Below are 21,098 nucleotides of genomic sequence, written 5' to 3'. Positions count from 1 at the left end.
TACTGATTTGGATGGAGCTTTCAGTCCTTCAAGTGATTCTACTCCTGCAGACAATGGGCTTGGGCCTCAAAAAAAAAAAAAAAAAAAGCCATTAGATAACTTTGTACACAGTTTTAGCCAAACTTGTGACTGACTACTTCACCTTCCATAACACCTTTGCAGTACTGCAACATGTTGTTTGTCTCCAATAAGAATAATTTAGTTTTTACTACTAAGCATAGTTTTACACTTAATGTTTGGGTAACTTGCAATTAAGATTTCCTGATTCTTTTGAATAAATCTAACTATTAAAAAAAAAGTCAACATTGAAACAGAAAATCATAACTATGACCATGAGGCTTAGGTTATTCAGGGAAGAATTCCAATGAAACCTTGTTGATTGCTGGCTCCAAAAGAATGTTTAAATGGTACAGCCAATCAGTAGCCATACCTTTTAAAGAAGTAGGGAAACTAGATTGTGTATAACATTTAATAAAAAAAATTGAAACAAACAACTTAATGGCTACACAGTGTGAATTACATGGTACAGAGGAATCAAATGTAAAATCTATCTAAAAACACAGAAATGGGATACAAACTTGATAAAACTTTGATAAACATCATACCTCACAGTGCTTTGAAAAATAATGCAGTAAAAAAGTAATCCATTAACAAATAAGCCACAAAAAATAGCCACTCTTTTAGCCTGTTTTGGACAGTATTGTTCCAATATTAAATCATAAACCAACACGGAAACTAAAACTGTCCCAAATTTACATCTATCCATCAGTCTGTCCATCTTTGTGCTTCATACCTAAAATGAAGCTTCTGAAAAATCTCCCAATTCCTAGTCCTCTCCTCCGCCATACATGTCAGCCAATTTCTTGAAGCGTGGTCCCCACTCATTAAGACGGTCATAGTCCTGATCTCCTGAGCTGGAAGAGTTCAGGGAGCTGAGGGATCCTGCCTCTGATCCACCACCCTCATAATCAAACACCAAGAGGGAATCATAGGGGGGAGCTGTAGGGTCATTATCAGCTGCCTTCAGGTTCTATGGTACATAAAAGCAGAAACACATGAGGCAAAATCTGAAGAGAGCAATAGTAATGACAAAAGTAATGCAAAGCTAAATTTAACTACATTTTCTGGATTCTATAAAATGAGTTCACCACCAATCCTGGCCAATAGGCAATATTGGGAGATGCATACAAAGTTTTATATACACATCTCCACACAACAAACCCAAACACACTACTGTGTAAGGCATAGGTACTTTCCCCCTACATAATTGTATATATTGTTCATGGCTGTTAAGTCAATTAGGTGCAAGTGCTCCTGGCTTAAAAACACCCACAACAACCCAAAGAGATTCATTGCTTCAGATGGGTTAAATACAAAGAACTTCAACTGTGCTGTAATGTGATGTGATGTGATAAATGTTTCTAATGCTAAAAACCTAATCAGAAATTCTGTAACCATGATTTTTACTGGCAACAAAAACAGACTTCACTTTTATGAAGTTTAAATCTTACTCAGCTAGATAACGAATTACACAGTACTGACACAGATACTAGTAAACAATCCTGCTGCTATAGCAAAGTGATTCTTGCTGTCCAAAAATATCACTTTCTTAGCAAATAAAAAACAAAGCAGGTCACATAAAATGATCAGGCTTTTTTTTTTTAACTAACGCTTGACACTCCAGTACCTTTAGGGTTGTTTACAACTATTTAGAAGCAGTGTCCACAAGTTTGGAAAGTCATGTTTGGAATCCGTGAGGTCATGATTTGAACCTCAGAGAGTAAGATGGCAGAACCCAGGGACACTGTCTTCCTTTTAAAAATACATACACAGTATACATGTACAAATATGAGCAAGCAAACACTCAAACACATCTTGTATGGATATCAGTCATGAGCTCCCCATATGACACAAAGAGGAGCTAAACCTGAACAGCTTGTTGAAGCACATTTTCTAAAATAAGCAGCTTTTTAAAAAAAAAAAAAAAAAAAACCACACACCACACGTCTTATTTCAGTTTGTGGCTCCAGATACCCAAGATTATTTGCATAAGCAATGAGTTTTTCCCAATCTGCTTTAAAAATGTCATGGAGCTACATTTACATGGAACATCTTAGAAATGCACTGAGGGATCAATCATCCTGCATCACTAAATCATTTGCTAAAGAAATTATTATTCATTATATAATAATTTTACATACAAATTAAAAAAAAAAAAAACTTTTGGCTCAGCCTTTGGCTGAAGCCTATAGAGGCACCTGTCTGTATATGTTTAACCAAGTTTGAGCGCGTTTAAGAATGTAATTGGTGTGCCAGCCTCAGGTTGCGATTTCACAGTCATGAGGTGGCACCAGTACATATGGGCCACATACATACCACGTTACATAACCTCAGTTAACGATGTGATCTTCTGGTCGAGCGGTCTAGAACACTGTCCAGGAAAGTGTTCCAATTTTGCAACGCTGCCAGGATTCGAGCCAGACATAAAAGGCTCAGCACAGACCTGCCTGCACAAGTCTCTAGGATTTATATAGTGCTTTGAATAGTTTGTAGCAAAGCATCTTTGAGGGGAAGGGAACCCTTAATTTTATCCCTAATAAATTTATCCCAAAACATGTCTCTCAAGTTCACTAAACTTTGTCATGATTGCTTGACAAAAAAAAAGACAGATGCTAACTAGCAAAGGGAGAGTCAGACCAAGTTCACAACAGTGGCAAGGAAGCAGCATGTTGCAAGATGGAACACTTGTTTATATGGACCACACAAGTCAAGTCACTTTTATATGCATGAGACATGTTTTGTAGTACAATCAGATTCTACAGCACAAAAAACTGCACGTCTTACATCATCAATGAAGGTGCCAATCTCCTCAGGGTTTGCAGGCCGTGGACGATATTCTGGGGCAGACATAAAGGTGGGAGCCACATCATTACGGAACACGTCAGGACGGTTGTCGAGGCCCCTGTGCAAAACGCTCAGGTCATAGTCCTATTGGGGTGGGAGGTTGACAAATTAGGATGAGATCATAATTTATATACACATTTGTTTGTTTGGGGGGCACAAAAAAGCCACACCCACACACCTGATCATCCTCTCCACCACCCTCTTCATCATAATAGTAAACATTGTCACGGATATCATCATCATTGATCAGGGGCTGTTCCTTCTTAGAGCTTCTTCTTCTAAGGAACAGAAGCAGCAGCAGGACCAGCACTGCAAAGAGAGGGCATGTAACAGGGCATATCACACCTATGCCAAAAATTCATATTACTAGTATTTAAGAATGTTCATCCCCTTAAATCATTGTTTGTTTTCAATAAACTGGGTGTGGTGGTGATCGTCTCTTACACAACAGAGCCAAAATAGCCCCCAAAATTCCAAGAACACCAGGGATGCCTATTTCTGCAGCCTTAAAACCCTGGCATTTAAAATCAGCTCCTTTGCAGTCGCATATAGTGGCCTGGATAATGTTGTCTTCTGATAGGCTTTGGATGTCAGACACCCTCAGAACAACATTGTAAACTCCAGGACTGAGCGGAGCCCTCAATGAAAGTACAATCCCCGTTTCTGTAAAAATAATTTAAATAAATAAATGGGGGGGGGGGGGGGGGGGGGAAGAGAATGCATGAGTACACAAAATGTTCATGTCAAGTCTAAAGACTTTGCTTAATTTAAGACTATTATTTGAATAGAGAACATGGTACACGTTTTGTGGAGTCTTGTTCAAAATATAGTTAGCAATTTTAATGGATGCTCAATACTGCCTGCTATTTTGAAACTCCATCTAAAATTGTTTCCTCCAAATTCATACCCACTGCACCAATAACCATGGTTTATACTTGGGCACTGAAGCATGATTAGGTCATAACCAAGAAAAATTTGTGGGCAAGTTTGTGTCTTGGGTTACTACTCCATCTATGATGATTTACACCACAATTTAAGTAATACATCCTATTTTAGCAATACTACAGAAGTGTTTTATTCCTTAAATAATTCAAACACCTGCCATTTACAAACTGCACCACAAATAACATGCTCAGACAGCAAAGACTACTTCCATCCAAACCGCAAACCCAGTGTTTTAATGGGCAAGGGGTGTGCGCACTGGGTACAATTTTTGAAAACTGAAGTTACCCATCAGCAAGATAGCTTAAAACTGCACAACCTGGCATTTAAAGCTGCATACATTCTCTTCGATACAGAAGAGAATGTGCTCTGTAATTGGTTCTTTTACAGATTAGCCCTCAATATGATATGATACTTTGAAAAAAATTGTTCATTCTGAAGCCATGCTTTCTACCATAACTTCTTTAGATGTGCATCTGTCTTGGCAAGTACTGCATATGCGCCAAATAAGCCAATGAGGTTGCTGCAAAGTTAATACCGAGTACACAACTTCATTATGTAATTAACATTACTAGCATAGTAATGTACAAGAACATGAAAGTGCTTAAGCATGAGCATAAACATCCACTTGTGTTTATTTCCATTTCTGTGGATAACCAAATTTCCCCAAACTGTCCTCTACACAGTCAACTTTAATACCCATTATCACTGTCGGAAGTAAACTAATAGTTGAGTAAAAGCCTACTCGACGCGTTCATTGTGGCAGTCCAATTGTCCTTGCCATCTCCTTGCAATGCCACACTAAAAGGAGAAGTAAAGCCAGGCCCATCCTTATCAGTCACAGGCAGGACCACTGGAGGTGGCTCCTTATTACATACATTGATGTTGCTCATCTCAACTGTTGGAGCATTATCATTCACATCCACCAGCTCAATTACAAGAGTCCCAGTACCAGTTGCTGGAATTTCATCTGGAAAAACATACAAGAACTTTATATTTAAAAGCCACATAACACCCCCCATTAATAAAAAAAAAAAAAAAAAAAAAAAAAAGGGGTAGGTGAGGGGTTTACCATTATCTACAGCTAGGATTTGGGCTGTATATTTATCATCTTTCACAAAATGAGATTCTCTGTCCATAGGACTCTTGACTTTGATTAGTCCAGTGTCTCGATCAACGCTCAACCAGCCAGCAGGATCATCTTCAACACGATACCTGAAAACAGCACAATGCCAAATTACTACACCAGTGCCTGAGAGAAACCCAAACATCCAACACTGAGGTATACATCAAGGACTTCCTTACACCACTGTCTGGGCCTTTGCAGTATCTGGATCAATGGCAGTGTAGACAGTCAGTTCACTACCAACCTTTTCATCTTCAGGTTTCGAAATCAACTTCTTCACTGGTTTGAACACTGGAGCCTCGTTCACATCAATAACACTTACAATGACTGTAGCAGTGGAGGTAGTCAGAGGTTTTGCAAATGGAACCTCGTTTTCCACAGCTACCAGCAGTGTATATTTGTTGTTACTCTCAAAGTCCAATGGCTGTAAAAAGGTTAATTAAAATTAAACCACAATTATTCAGGAACACATAACTGATGGACACTTGAACTCGAGTTGTGCAGTACCTTGACAGTAGTAATGATGCCCTCCTGTTTGTTTGGTCCTGTGGTGATGTTGAAAAATCCACTGGTGTCACCTTTAACAATACTGAACTTTGCTGCCCAGGCAGATGACTGTGGCTCATCCTTATCCTCAACTGGCATTTTTACCACCACAGCTCCCACTTCATTCTCTGGGACGGTCACCTCGTACTGCAAAAACACATGCTAGTGTCAACAGTGAAGACCAAGTAATTTCATTAAAAATTTAGTAACTGCTTTATCACAAGTTAGGGTTTGAAAAACCTCAGAAATAAAGGTAATAAATATTTAAAGATTTGAAATAGGGACTCCGTTTTAAAGCCGAAGTTTACTGCAACAAGACTAATTTATATTACAAGTATTAGCTGCCTTACCAAATTTTGCAGAAATTGAGGTGGATTGTCGTTGCTGTCCATTACAGTAATAACAGCTTTTCCAGTGACCGAGCGGCCTCTGCCCTGATCATCTGCTGCTTGAATCTCCAAGGTATATTCCCTAAATTTCTTTAAAAAAAAAAAACCCAACACCATACTCATCGTGTTTCCAGGCAAAAATGAGTTAATCAAGTTCATTTAGACTTCAACTGGAATAAATTAACAGTTTACATCTACCCCAATGCAGCAGTTTAATTAAAAACAGTTTACATGCATGTTATACACCTGTACTACAAACCAAAATTTGTGAACAGCAAGTAATATTTGGTGTTAACATTACCTCATTAGAAAGTGCTCTGTACCAAGCCTAACTTGTCAATCTTTTACTAAAATTGTATAAACATCTGCATAAACCAAACGAAAAAAAAATTCTGATCACCTCCAAAATACCAGGTGCATGCATGGCAAAGCTGATTTGCATTATAGACACAAATACCATTTAAAGGCAACAGAACAAGTCAAAGCCACATTATAGAAAAGGTGGTTTTGCTGCAAATTACAGTAAAAAGAAAACGGCTCCACATGAACATGGATGCCTTGTTGAAAAGCAGGATGTGTTCAGAAAGAAGCCAATGATGGCATGCAGCACACTAGGACATACGCATGTTGCTAAGGCTCATTGCAGCTTGAGACACAAGTCATTTGCTCCTGCTGCTAATTTAATGATGCAAAAGAAAACACCAAGGCACACTGAAAAGACTTGCACAGACTAGTGACAATAAGGCTAGCTGTAAACATAACCGATGAGAAACCGGATTTGTGGACTTACCTCCCGGTCCAGTCCATCAGCATTCACTGAGATCACTCCACTGATAGGGTTGATGGTAAACATGTTTGAACTTGGCTCTGGTGGTTCCTGATTCTTGATTGAGTACCTGACATCAGCATTATCACTGCCCTGTTCGTCTGCATCAGTGGCACTGACGGTCATGAACTCAAACCCTTCAACGAGAGAGTAATATTTAGGCACTGCCTAAAAGCTGTCGCTCACTCATTCATGTTACAGGCAGAGCTGTCAGTCCAGGAAGCTGCACATTATGCAATAGATGCTGTTTATATTCACCATGTACCACCATCAGAGGTATAGCATGGTATGTTAAAGTTTTAGCTGTCTCATCCTGATGTCGTTCATGCACAATGACAAGTTTGTGTACACCGAGTGTTTTGCTGCATTGGTTGAACTGTGGTTTAGCACAAGACTTTGAGCACAGAAGCTAATGGTGCATGCTTGGCTAACTCGTAGCGGTTGGCTCCTTTGGATGGGAGGATCAAGATGTGCAACATCCAGAGCCATAGTCTAAACATTACTCTGCAAAACCGTACTCGTTTACAACCTTGTTACATTGTTTTTAGTTTTCACAGTGCTCACTGTCCAGTGTTCAATGCTACACTCAAGTTCAAGAGGAAAAAAAAATGCATATGCACCCATCAGAAACTCGGCTGTTCTAAATGCCAAGGGCTGCTACAGTGTTGGTAAATAATCCCTTAAAAAAAGGCACTGGATAAAAGTCCATCACTTATGGAAATAAAGATACAAGTTTTGTTGTCCGGTGGTCAAGCGTTTTAGCTAGGTTACCTTGCATTACAGATCAGGTACCCTGTGGTGGTACATGTACGGATGTTGTATGGTCGCAAAAGCCATGAAGGCTTCTGTTGATGCATTACCATATTCTCTTAAGTATGGAGCACTGCTCCGCATGCTTCGCACATGGGAAACGCCACTAGGAAATGAAAGTCTTGATCACATTGTGCTCAGGTTAAGGGTAGAAGGTATGGTCAAAAAGTATGCATGCAAGACCCATACAGTATGCTCTTGATCATCCTGTTCCAGAAGTGTGCCATTACTATGGCTCATCCATTAACAGTGTCACATAATAACTAATAAATACCTATTTTTGAAGCTTCTGATACACTGCCAAGGAATGGATTTTGGGTGAAGACAGGAGTATTATCATTCTGGTCCAGCACAACAACTATAACTTCCATGGGATCTTCTTTGATTTGATCAGTAGTTGCCTTAGCATGGGCTTGCAGCTGGAGTTAACAAAAAAGTAGAAATATGGTAAATTAAAACATGAACCAATACTTATGGGAACGTCTTTTCTGTTAGCATATTGCCAACTCTCAGGCAATCATAATATTTGCTAAACACTTGACACGTAGCCAAACTGAAAAAGTCTCACCACATATCTATCTTGTTTTTCTCTGTCTAGAGGCATTGTCACAAAGAGCCAACCAGTGTATTTATCTATTGTGAAAATTCCCACTGGAGGCTGGTCTGCTCCTTCACCAGTGATCCGGTACGTCATCGCTGTTTCTTTAGCATAACTGGACTTAATCTGGGCACAAGATTTGACATGATAAAATAAGACATACAGGGAAAATTCACTCTTAAAATGATAGATCAGCTCTACATACCTGCACCAACTCCATAGGGTATTTCCCTCTTTTATTCTCCGAGACACTGATCGGAGGAATCACCCACTCTCTTTTCCTTCTCCGTAACCCACCCGATGCTGGAAACTCCAGAAAGAGTGTCGAGGGGGGATAAGCCTATATAGAGCGATAAACAAATTGCACATTATTCAGCAACATGCATCCAATTTGTAGTTGCTCCAAATGTCCACCATCTTTAGCAAGGTAGACTACATAAAATGTGTTTGTTAAACATGAGCTGATGTCTCATGAGCATTAACTACTCATCCAGCTGTAACTAACCAGTTAGTTCTTTTTAAAGAATTTGAATCTCAGTTAGACAAGTCTACACACCTTAAATTGCATGGTTTCTATAATTTTTTGGGGGACCGGTTTCCCCCAGTTGTTCCCTACCTTTGTGATATGGGTAATTCCACCCCAAATCACCAGACTTAGAAAAATGCTCGCCACTGACCAGCTCAGATTTGCTTCATACTTTCTGGAAATATTGTCAGTGTGCCCAATAAATAGTGTACAAAGTTTTAGGCTTGTATCTTCATTAGTTTGAGATATAGGGGCCTTTTTAAAAAGGGGTGTGGCCCCAATTTCACTGTTGAAACAGTGTTACAGAAAACGGACCCAACTTCCATAAGCCATTACTTTTAAAAACTATTCATGCAAGATGCATTAAATTTTCAAGGATTTCTCAATGCCAGATGCCTTTAAATACTAAAATAGAAAGTTTACGGTTCAATATTTGCCATGTTATGGCTTGCTGAAGATCAATTTAAAAAAAAAAAAAGGCGCTTTGGAGCAACTTTGACGCCCCATATCTCCACATTAAAAGCACACCAGATCTTTCAAATTTTCTTATTTATTACTCATGTTATAGTACTCTTTAGGCAACTAGGTAAGTGTTCAAAAGAAATCAAACTGATTTATTAGGCTTTAAAAAAACCAACATTTTGCACCTGTAATTCAAATGCATATTACAAACGTATGACAAGGTCTACCATAAAAAACATTTATACCACTGGAAAGAGCTTGTTTTGATTAGCAAATGCACAAAATATGAAGCTGGTGCCCTAAACCAAACTATAAATATTAAGGTATCAAGTACAGCATGTTTTACGATAGATGGAAATGCTGTTTTAAGACACATTACAATACAATTACAAACCTACAGTGTAGGAAAAAATAACCTTAATACTTTATTTGAAGAGCTTAAACAGTGTATTGATTTGCTTTTCCACATCAGATGGAAGTTTATACTGCCTGCCAGCTGATGCAAGTGGGGCATCAATGACCTTCATGACATGCACCAGAGAGACCCAACAGTTATCCTCTCTCCTGGGCCAGCTGCAAGTCTGAGAGGGACCATGAGAATGCATAAATATTACTTGTACATCTTGCTCCTCCTCTGATAATGCACGAATGTTGCCTATCCACCACTGTCCGTCATACAAACATACAACATATTTACCAGGAATTGTATCTGCCAGAGAGACTGCTGATTTAATAGGGGTTTTATGCATTACTTGTGGCCGATTCCCACTCATATCCACAATGAAGCTAGGACCACCCAACACCCTGCTGACCTGCAGCTGGTTGGACATGATTGGAATGAATGAGTGGTTGTCTCCTGTTCCAGGAAGAGTAGCTGACCTTGAAAATCTTGTCTCCAATGCTTTTCCACTCTCCATAACTTCCCCTACACCAACCCAGATGAAATGGATGGGGTTTTTTTTGCCCACAAAAACAGATCAGATGGGGTTAATATGCGATCACTCGTGATTGCCTGTAAGCTAGCTGGAGCTGCTAACCGCTTTACAGTGCCTCCAATACCATCACAGGGTGATTCACCATGAGAAGTGGCAAAGAACTGCCATTCTGCCAAAAGTCCAAAATCATCTGCATGCTTTATTAGATTTGTGAAATTTTTTAGTTTTTGTATTGGGCTGCTGATCCGTCACTGAAGTAAATGACCTTTTTCAGCTGGGGATGTAAATGGCATACACATGGTAAAACCTTTAAGAATGCACACACAGCCACTGTATCATGCTTAAGGCAGTCACTTATGCAGATAGAGATGCATTTTGTTACTTTTGTACCATCTTCATTCTTTGCTCTAATGTACACCGCAAATGGATGAGTGCATTGGCTGTTGTCCCAGTGGTACCCCTGGGCAGAATCCCGTACACAGAACGAATAGTTTTCGGCAAAATCCAAAAGCATAATACGTTCATCCGCTGACAGATTTTCCTTCAAATATCCACTCTGGTGTTTGGCAATGAAATGATGTTTTGCTAGTTTGTCTGCTAGTAGATTATCAGGGATGTGATTTGGGGCTGGTGAAATTATCTGAAAATTTTAGCCGGGGGTCTGGGGGCCACAGGCCCCCAGCTGGTCCAGGGCAGCGCCCTGGTGGAGGGACAAGGGGGGGCGAAGCCTGTTCTGGGGTTTTCTGACTTAAAAATTGTACTAAAATGGCAAGCAAACACACAAAAACTTGTCGTGATTAACAAATTCAATCCAATTTAATGGTCAACATGCAACTCTGAGCACCTATAGTAAATTCAATGATTCTTAACTGACAAAAAGCCAAAACATGAAACCTAAAAATGTCATTCTAAATTAAATCTGCATTAGAATAAATAGAAAATTGTATAAGGAAAAACAAAATTTATACTTTCAATTACTGTAGAAGTTGAACATGTCTAAATGTGCCTTTTCAAACAAACATGATGCAACATAAGAATTCATCCACCATTATTTATTAAACTCTATTGCTCCTGGTAGTCTCCCGGTTTGCTTCTTATGTATGGCAACTTCTAATATTTGATTACGTTACTGCACACCCCGTTTAGACAGGGTAACAGGATTGACAAAAAAATTAGTCATGCATAGACTACTTACCAAAACTGAAATTAAGGAAATATTCTCAGATTCAGTTCATTCTGCCATCCATATAAAAGGTGAGAATATGTAGATCCTTGGCAACAAATAAGAGCCTTCCCAGCACGATCGATCTTCCGAACGAAATCGCTGAACAAATGTCTCAGTCTTATGTCCAACGTCTGTAGCAACCTCTTTCTCCAACCATTCCCAGCGGAACTTGTTTTTCACTATTCTGTCGATTTCTTTAACTCGATTTGCATCTTTACGCTCGATCACAGAGGCTGCCATCTTTCAACTCTTTGTTTGAAGCGAGCTTACGTACAGCTATCTAACAAGCGCGTTCATTGTTACAGAGGGATGGGCCAATCACGTACCTCGTTTCATCTCAATGACGAAATTACTGAAAGTCGGAACGAATAGGATACGAATGCAGATTTTTGAGCGAAAAATCGGAAAATTTTTCTTCAAATTGAGGTGAAAAAAGCGGAATTCTGAATTCGCGGAAAAATTACATCCCTGGATTATGCGCCTTAAAACAGCATTTCCGTAAAACATGCTGTACTTGATACCTTAATATTTAGTTTGGTTTAGGGTACCAACTTTATATCTTGTGCATTTGCTAATCAAAAACTCTTTCCAGTGGTATAATTATTTTTATGGTAGACTGTCATACATTTGTAATATGCATTTGAATTATAGGTGCAAAATGTTTAATTTTTAAAGCCTAATAAATCAAAGTTTAATTTCTTTTGAACACATACCTAGTTGCCTAAAGAGTACTATAATGAGTAATAAATAAGAAAATTTGAAAGATTGGGTGTGCTTTAATGTGGAGATATGGGGCATCAAAGTTGCTCCAAAGCACATTTTTTTTAATGACTTTCAGCAAGCCATAACTTGGCAAATATTGCACTGTAAACTTTCTGGCATTGAACAATCCTTGAAAACTTCACGCATCTTGCATGAATAGTTTCAAAGTAATGACTTATGGAAGTTAGGTCCGTTTCTGTAGCACGCATTTTAACAGTGAAATTGGGGCCACGCCCCTTTTTTAAACCCCCATCTCAAAAACTAATGAAGATACAAGCCTAAAATTTTGTACACCATTTATTGGGCACACTGACTATTTCCAGGAAGTATGAAGCAAATCTGAGATGTTCAGTGGTGAGGCCTCTGGTGATTTCACATGGATTGACCCTGCAGCTAAACTCCACATCAGTGGTGCACTTTAGGAGCATTAAACTGTACACAATTAGTTCTGGGCCACTAATTTGATCAGACACGAAGCAGTCCAAGAGTGCTGATATTTAGCATAAAAGCACAGGTAGATTTCCACTGTGCACATTACTCTGCTTATCCATGTCCACTACATGAAAGTGGAATTCTAGCAATATAGTTTGCTACATTACTCCAAGCTGTCAATCTGCGCATTGCATGACAGCACAATGCTTTATCTAGCCATGGCTTCTTCGTGAACCTGTCAGATCAGCGCTAAAACAATATTTGGTAACAATGAGTAACTGACACGACAATTTCTTGCTCAGAAATAGAACTCATCTCATCTCATTATCTCTAGCTGCTTTATCCTGTTCTACAGGGTCGCAGGCAAGCTGGAGCCTATCCCAGCTGACTATGGGCGAAAGGCGGGGTACACCCTGGACAAGTCGCCAGGTCATCACAGGGCTGACACAGACAACCATTCACACTCACACCTACAGTCAATTTAGAGTCACCAGTTAACCTAACCTGCATGTCTTTGGACTGTGGGGGAAACCAGAGCACCCGGAGGAAACCCACGCAGACACGGGGAGAACATGCAAACTCCGCACAGAAAGGCCCTCGCCGGCCATGGGGCTCGAACCCGGACCTTCTTGCTGTGAGGCGACAGCGCTAACCACTACACCACCGTGCCGCCCCAGAAATAGAACTAAGAGCATTAAAAAAAAAAAAAGTCACAAGTTCTTCTCAGAATATTGCTTAAATAGCAGCCACATGAAACTTTCCTTCTTACTACAAGTAGTCAAAAGGAGTTTATCCTCCTTAACTCGTGCTCCCTCTTCCAGTATGAAGCCACAATTTTGGCAGCAAAACTAAATATTGTGATACAGTTTGCAAAGACATCCAAGTACTGCAATTATGTGTTTGCCATATGGTTCATCCATGAAGGCAAGTCCTCCTGATTACATGTTTCAAGTGAAATGCAAGTGGAAACAAAGGACCATACAAAACTTGAACCAGTCAGTCCTTCAAATCACTTCAAAAATCACAGGAGACAAGTTCTTTAGTTTGCCCAGCAGAGGTCAGACTAGTTAAGAGGTGTACCTGCACAGGTTCAATTGCCCCAACATCTTCCTGCTGTTCATGACTGTGTTCAGCTTGACTCTGATGTTCCACCCTCACAATTGCAGTGTGTTTCTTTCCTCTGGAGTCCCAAGCAGAGACAGAGAAGACCTTACGGCCATTATGAAGAGTGACCCGTCTCTTCAGCTTCACTGTGCCATCAGAGTCTACACGAAACCGCTTATCACCAGAGTCAAAGACGGCCAGTGTTCTTCCACTACAACTGTTAAAAACAACTAAAAAACAGGAAACAATTAAATGCCATTATTTAAAATAAATAAATAAAAATTAGTTCAGCACACTAAAGAATTCTGAAACATTCAGGTATTAATTTTGTCTCAAACAATGGCTGTACAAATTAGAAGCCCAAGTCTTAGTTTATTGCAATTGTACATCAACGCAGCGGTTTAAAAAAAACAAACAAACAAACAAAAAAATACTTAGTCCTATGGACTAACGTGCACAACACAGACAAGCACTTTGTCAAGACCTCAGCAAAACAAAACCACAGGATAACTTTTTGCATAAAAACACAACAGGATTTAATGGGAACTCCACAGGGTCATAACCAGCAAGTTGGGGGTTTTAACCACATTAAGTGTTGAGTTATAAGAAAGGCCTGTAATGAGAATATAGTGAGGTAAATCAATGGCGACACAGTTGCCATAGACAGGCAATTTAGCAAGACATGGGTGTGGGTGGGATTGAGGATTTCTTCTTGAAGACACCCCAACTCAAACACAAAGTGGTTCTCAAAGTGGGGTCCAGAGACAGACAGGGGTCTGTGAAGACAGGAATGCCCTGAATTTTAGTTAGTGGTGAAAATCAAAACCTGTCATTATTCAATATAATTTTGATAAGTTCTTATTAACCCAAATAAACATTCTACCTAACTTGACTGATCACTTGAATGTGTTTAGTTTAAACTTCAATAGCGCAAAGCAATTAGGCCTTTAAAAATCAGCTTAGACTTTGTATGTTCTGTAAGTAAGAAGTTCATGAATGCTATTGTACGCATTCAAGTTATGCTCATGAAACAAAGCTTATTTTAGCTGAAATCTAAGAATCTCCATGACAAAAGGTCAGCAAGCTTCCAGTTGTTATAGTACACAAAAGTGAAATGAAAGGTTATCCAAAGCACATGGTCAGATTAATCGCAATCTTTGCACCAATACATCAGCAGAATAGGTAATAGTCAGGGGGAAAAGGGAAAAACAAAACCACACTAACTTCTGTGGAAAGTACCTAAATATATATTTGCTGAGGCCTGAACACTGCCACTGAGGAAGTTCACACACCTGGTCTTGTTCAAGCTTGTACTTCCACACCCACAGAAACTCAAAGGTAGTGAAAGCAGACTATAAGCTCAAGTGTCCGAATCAGCCATACACACATTAACATCCACAATAGCCTAATGACGCAGAACACCACAAACACTTAACCCATTTTAAAATACTGGCACCTTGAAGGAGATGCATAAAAGAGCACCATTTTCAGGTAATTAAGGAATGAATATTCTTATCCAAAGTGAACGTTAGGAAGGCGTTACTGGGTGTTTAAACGACACAAAACGGGCAAATGAAACAAGAAGAACAGAATGCATTCACATAAGCAGTTGTGGTTTATCAAGCAAGGCTACAGTCCTTATCAAACAAAGCAGCTCCAAGTTTGAAGAACTCAAGGTAACAAAGTCATCTCATTATCTCTAGCCGCTTTATCCTTCTACAGGGTCGCAGGCAAGCTGGAGCCTATCCCAGCTGACTACGGGCGAAAGGCGGGGTACACCCTGGACAAGTCGTAACAAAGTCATGTTTATCTAAAATGGAAGAGCCTTCTGTTACACAGATCAGGCACACACCACAGTGCACTTGGGTTTTTAGCAAAGCTCATACAATAAATACTAATAATTCTGATTGGAAATCGAACACATCCTGGGTGTGAAAATTGTTGATGCAACCCAAGCCAAATCAAATCAGGAATTAAAACATAGAACAAGATTGTCAAGCAAAGTACCAAAATACAATTATTATTTAGTAGTAGTAGTAGTAGTATGAGATGCCGTTCAAAAGTAGCCCCTAAATAAGCTAGAAACTAATTACAGACATAGAAATAAAATTAAAGCTCACTGTGTGTGTACTTTTTCTTGAACAGCAGAAAAAAAAAAAAAGGAAGTGGGTGGTCGTGTCCTACCTGTGCCGATCCCGGAGCCCCTCTGCAGGTGTTCTCTGTGAACTCTGAAGAGGAAAAGATCAGAAGCAAAACCAGGGGAACATGGTGCCGTCGGCTCCACACAGCCACCTCCAAGGACCTGAATATTGAAGAAATATTGTGCTTGTTTCGCTTATAGGCAAGGGCGCAGATGGCACTGGGGACATGCCCCCCCCCCCAGATTTATGGAGCACTTGCATGTGACGTCACAGCCGATCCAGATTGCAACAGACGCCATCTTGTCAGTCAAACGCCATATTTCCGCCTTCTACTTCTACCTTTTCTTCTGGAAAACCCTACTATATACAATTCTACTACAACGGCTGCGGCTACAAGCTCTCCCTACCTGTGCACGTTTATGTTTTTTGTGTGTATTTTTGCATGTTGTTCGTCTGTATCGGACTTCAATATCCACTACAACCGTATGGACTTACTGGGCATTGGTTTCCAGCAGAAAATGACGGTTTGTAGCAATTTCCATCGCATGCACAACATTCCGGACGAGACAGCGAGACCAGCAGGGTCTCCATGGATTGTTATCGGGAGCAAAGTGAAGGAGACGGCGCCAGGAGCGGAAGCAAAAGCGAGGCTGCAGGCAGAGCCGGCCTGTTGACTAAGCTCAGAAAACAGCCACTCAAATCTCCACTGCTAAGCCTCTATCTCTCCAACGCCAGATCCATGGTAAACAAGACGGACGATTTGGAATTACAGCTGGAATTACCTTATTCTATAATCGGCTGGTCAGCGCTATACTCAATACTTAAGTGACTTACCCGTCCAATGAGGATTGTTATTTTCTTGTTTGCAAGATGCCACATCCTGAATTTCTGTAAAGATAACTGTCCAGAGATTTATAAGCACGCAGTGCTTCACCACTGAACAGCGAGGGAAAGTTAATGAGGTAATTATACACATCTGGGTATTCCACCTCTGGCAGTTCAATATCCACTGACACGGTCGTGAAAACTCCGTCCAGTAATCGATAAGGGTCATTAATCTGTAGATCGTTTATTTTAGACATATCTAGTTATCTGTTCATTAGAAAAATGAGCCGTGTAGTCCGTCGGTTGAAATTGATCCATTCTGTACACGAGTGCAGCAGTATTCAGCTGTGTTTTTTACCGACAAGATGGCGGCTGTGTACTTTCCGGTCACGTGACTGCAAGATCTCTATAGTGACCCCTATCTGTCCCCCCCCACCGTCCCTACGTACGGCGCCAAACATAGGTAGAAAGTGTGAGGATTAATGTTCTGTTAGTTAGGCTAACTTACATTGCAGCACACAGTTGCAATGGCAGCAGCAGTAGCCTTGTCATTGATCAATCCACATTACACCGATTCAAGAAGGGGAAAGGCTGGAGCAGAGCCTTACAGAGTTGGGAAAGCAAGGTGTTCAATTTTCCACGTAATTCTCGGTTAATAACACTGCACAGCTCATCTATTTGATCGCAACGGTGTTTCTGCTACGACTAATGGTGCGTTCAGTTGTACTCCTAAGTTGGAAGTTTGAAGTCGGAAAAGCATTGAAATCCAGCATCTATCAGCATAAACGTTGGGGGTTTCATTTCATTAACTGTCCATTTTTTTCGAATTCCATGATGTCCCAGTTTTTAAACTGGGAAGCGGTGGACAGATGTTTTTGGGACCTATTGAGTCTGCTTCTAGACGGTAAATTTGTTTGGCTGCAGAGGGAAATTTTTCTATCAATTTTGTTTATTGGAAAAAACACTTTGTGTGAATCTGTTGTTCAAGTGTTTATACTTCTGTTTTCATACACTTTGTTTCTAATCATTTACATGAAGGCACGAGTGTGAATCATTTCAATTTTATTTTATTAATTTTTGGACATTCCCTTTCTGTTAGAAGTTACAGTTAAAGTTTCTGTGATGAGATTCTTCATCCTGCTGAGATCAGCAAATGTTTAAATAAAACATGCAGAAGACATGAAGTTTTGGAGCGTGATTAACATACCAGACAAATAACAATTTGATCATGTATGGCTAGTGTTGACCAGGTAGGCCTTTGTCTACCAATGTTCATTCAGTTAGAAAACTCACAATTCTAATGTATATTGAGGCTTCAGTACACATATGCATTTACACAAAATGGAATCATTTGCTGACAGCTCAGTCCCCCCCAGTTCAAAAATCCTATCTGCGCCCCTGACTTAAAGGTGTTTTTTTAAGCGAGTTTATTTAAAAAGTGGTTTAATGCGTTAGAAAATCAAAACATGTACTGAAATGTATGTTTTACTTCTTGGGAAAAAAAAGACAACACGTTCGTAAATTAAAACAAGAGCCAATGTGGCATGACGCCAACTTAAACAAAATCCACACAGAGAGAGAGAGAGAGAGGGAAAAATATCTACCTGCAGTAAAACAAGCAAAACTCCTAACCGTATATCCCATTTAAGCTCCATTCGCCGCCGAAGAGGGGAGGAGAAAAGTCTAAAATGTAATCCTTTTAATTTGAGAGACCGAAGTGCGCCGCTTCTGCGTGAAGATTTATAAACTTGTCTGTGGCGATTTCAGGAAATGAGCTTCTTCAGCAGGTAGTTTCGGCTATGACGCGCCTCGGCCAGGTGACCTCACCCATCCGCTCGATGGCGCGCACTCCAAATATGGACACTTCTGCTACCAAGCTCCGCCCACCGCCAGGTAAACTCTCCAGCACATCCGAGAAAACTGGATCAGCGTTAAAACAAACAACATTAATTAACAAGAATACTACTAATAATCAAGTCAACTTTATTGTCAAATATGCTATACATGCTCGACATACAGCACAGATGAAATTTCAGTCCTCTCTGACCCACGGTGCAAACAGGCAATGCAATAAATAAAAATAAAAATAGAATAATTGAAAACAAACAAACAATATAAACACTCTAGATAAGAACTAGACATAGACTAAACACTCAGACAAACAATATAAACAGTATAAATAAACCAGAGGTGTCAAAAGTATTCACAGTCATTACTCAGGTAGAAGTATAGATACTAAGATTTAAAAAGACTTCTGTAGAAGTTGAAGTATCAACTCAAGCTTTTTACTCAAGTACAAAAGTACTGATTTCAAAACTACTTAAAGTATAAAAGTAAAAGTAACGCATGAAAAAAAAGTCATTATGGACAAAGGCTTAGGCTGTGCCACAGGGGCCTATGGTGCCCTACCCCACCTCCCCCCCAAAAAATATCTTTCTAAAGGCCATAATGACTGTTATATTAAAATGTTAATGTTGAAAACTTTGACTAAAAGCAAATTTTTAAATCTCTCACAGAGCCCACCAAACGAACTCGCAACGTTGAATCATAGCCTACTGCTAGCAAGCAAAGTATGGTGGCATGTCTTGGCATGTACCTAGCCATGGCAAACATTGCAAATTTACCATTCTGTGTCACAAGTTACTACCATATTTTGTCAATAATCAACTGATAAGAAACTTTCGGTTTACTTCAATATGCTTTTTCAGATTAGACGGTGAGTTTTTGAAAGCCATTAGCTCGTGGTACTTGGGTGCGCAGAGCTTGCAGCGCATTTGAAAGGAGTTTTTTTTCTCTGCTCTCCCTCTCCCTCCTTTTTTTCCCTGCTTGTGCTCCCTTGTCTCGTCTCATCTGTCTATACTTTTGAGAGACTCTCTCCGCATTCAGGGGCGCAGATAGGATTTTTGAACTGGGGGGGACTGAGCTGTCAGCAAATGATTCCATTTTGTGTGTGTGTGTATATATATATATATATATATATATATATATATATGTGTGTGTGTATACACACTACCGTTCAAAAGTTTTGGGTCACTTTGAAATGTCCTTATTTTTGAAAGAAAAGCACTGTTCTTTTCAATGAAGATCACTTTAAACTAATCAGAAATCCACTCTATACATTGCTAATGTGGTAAATGACTATTCTAGCTGCAAATGTCTGGTTTTTCGTGCAATATCTCCATAGGTGTATAGAAGCCCATTTCCAGCAACTCTCACTCCAGTGTTCTAATGGTACAATGTGTTTGCTCATTGCCTCAGAAGGCTAATGGATGATTAGAAAACCCTTGTACAATCATGTTAGCACAGCTGAAAACAGTTTAGCTCTTTAGAGAAGCTATAAAACTGACCTTCCTTTGAGGAGATTGAGTTTCTGGAGCATCACATTTGTGGGGTCGATTAAATGCTCAAAATGGCCAGAAAAATGTCTTGACTATATTTTCTATTCATTTTACAACTTATGGTGGTAAATAAAAGTGTGACTTTTCATGGAAAACACAAAATTGTCTGGGTGACCCCAAACTTTTGAACGGTAGTGTGTATACATGTTATTTCACCTCCCTCACTGCCATCACCAGGAACTACCTGCAGGCCAGGACAATGATAACATTTTAACATAGCCTATGGAAATCCAAAGTTTACACATTATCATCACACACAGAAATTGCAAAACTGCAAAACTAGTTTTAAAACCGCTAAGTTCCAACTGTTAAACATAGCGAGAGGCTGGGCTACGTGTGTGTGTGTGTGTAAAGTGTAAACCAGTGCATCCTGACTTTCTAACTATGCCTGTGTGTTGCGTGAGCGGCAGTCAGTCAACAACTCTTCGCAAAGTTTCCTTATGAAACAATATGCTCGCTGAAATTATGGCAGGGAACGCCAGATTAAACATTAAAACTGCCTTCTGAGCACTGTATCTACAGGCTACCACCGAAAGAAGGAGGCTACCAGAAAGGCATCTCTACTCCGTACGATTTTACTTTCACTACGACATTACTTTGAACAGACTATCAAAAAATTGCAAGGTGATATGATAAAGTAAGGCACAGTTTACTTACAGTCGTTTTTTTTTTTTTTTAAAAACGATGCAATCGTTTTCTGCCTTTTGGCACCCTTCATCATGCTGTGTTGGGGTCCTGAACTAGGAGGAGCTGTCCCCGATATGCCTGTCAAACTTGTGGGTAACCATAGCAACCAAGCTCGAGCTCGCAACCTGTGCAGTCTGCGCAGTGGCAACTATGTATGCACTGCTGTGCACCTCAATAAACCGAATGGTAATTAGTCTTTTGATTTTTCCGTGAGGTTTGCCTTATGCAAAGAAAGACAGCATAGACTTTTTTTCCTCCCTATAAGTGGGGGGGGACCGAACGAGGTGAATTTAAATCTGGGTGGGACGAATCCCCCCCGTCCCCCCCTCTATCTGCGCCCGTGTCCGTATTGCTCTATAAACTAAAAAAAAAAAAAAAAAAAATCATGGAATTGATAAACTGGTCTCCTAACGAAATTGACACAGTTTTCTCGATGAGAAGCCTTGGTTCGGGGGAACCC

The 21,098-nt window shown here is 39.9% G+C and overlaps 1 protein-coding gene across 1 annotated transcript; it reads right to left on the bottom strand.

Annotated features, from left to right (window-relative positions):
• Positions 1-455: 455 nt before the first annotated feature.
• On the bottom strand, positions 456-18,339 carry LOC132875176 (B-cadherin-like). Its single transcript, XM_060911860.1, has 16 exons — positions 18,158-18,339; positions 15,772-15,889; positions 13,564-13,817; positions 8,347-8,481; positions 8,112-8,267; positions 7,818-7,962; positions 6,698-6,870; positions 5,869-5,997; positions 5,480-5,665; positions 5,152-5,396; positions 4,919-5,061; positions 4,592-4,816; positions 3,349-3,567; positions 3,083-3,213; positions 2,845-2,988; positions 456-1,030 (listed from the first exon to the last, which is right to left on the bottom strand). The coding sequence occupies exons 1-16, from the start codon at positions 18,206-18,208 to the stop codon at positions 827-829; spliced, it is 2,658 nt and encodes an 885-aa protein (XP_060767843.1). The 5' UTR covers positions 18,209-18,339; the 3' UTR covers positions 456-826.
• Between the last annotated feature and the right edge of the window lie 2,759 nt (positions 18,340-21,098).

Source organism: Neoarius graeffei, chromosome 27 (assembly GCF_027579695.1).
Source record: "Neoarius graeffei isolate fNeoGra1 chromosome 27, fNeoGra1.pri, whole genome shotgun sequence".
Taxonomy (NCBI): Eukaryota; Metazoa; Chordata; class Actinopteri; order Siluriformes; family Ariidae; genus Neoarius; species Neoarius graeffei.
Note: the sequence above shows the minus strand (reverse complement) of the source record. Positions and strands in the feature narration are given on the sequence as shown.

Bases quoted from the DNA above. Each gene is read 5' to 3' on its own strand.
- LOC132875176 (XM_060911860.1), bottom strand. From the start codon at position 18,208: ATGGAGCTTAAATGGGATATACGGTTAGGAGTTTTGCTTGTTTTACTG. The intron at 7,963-8,111 runs GTGAGACTTTTT...TGTTAACTCCAG, and splicing joins AAAAACAAGATAGATATGTG to CTGCAAGCCCATGCTAAGGC. The intron at 6,871-7,817 runs GTATTTATTAGT...CTCTCGTTGAAG, and splicing joins ATCAGAAGCTTCAAAAATAG to GGTTTGAGTTCATGACCGTC.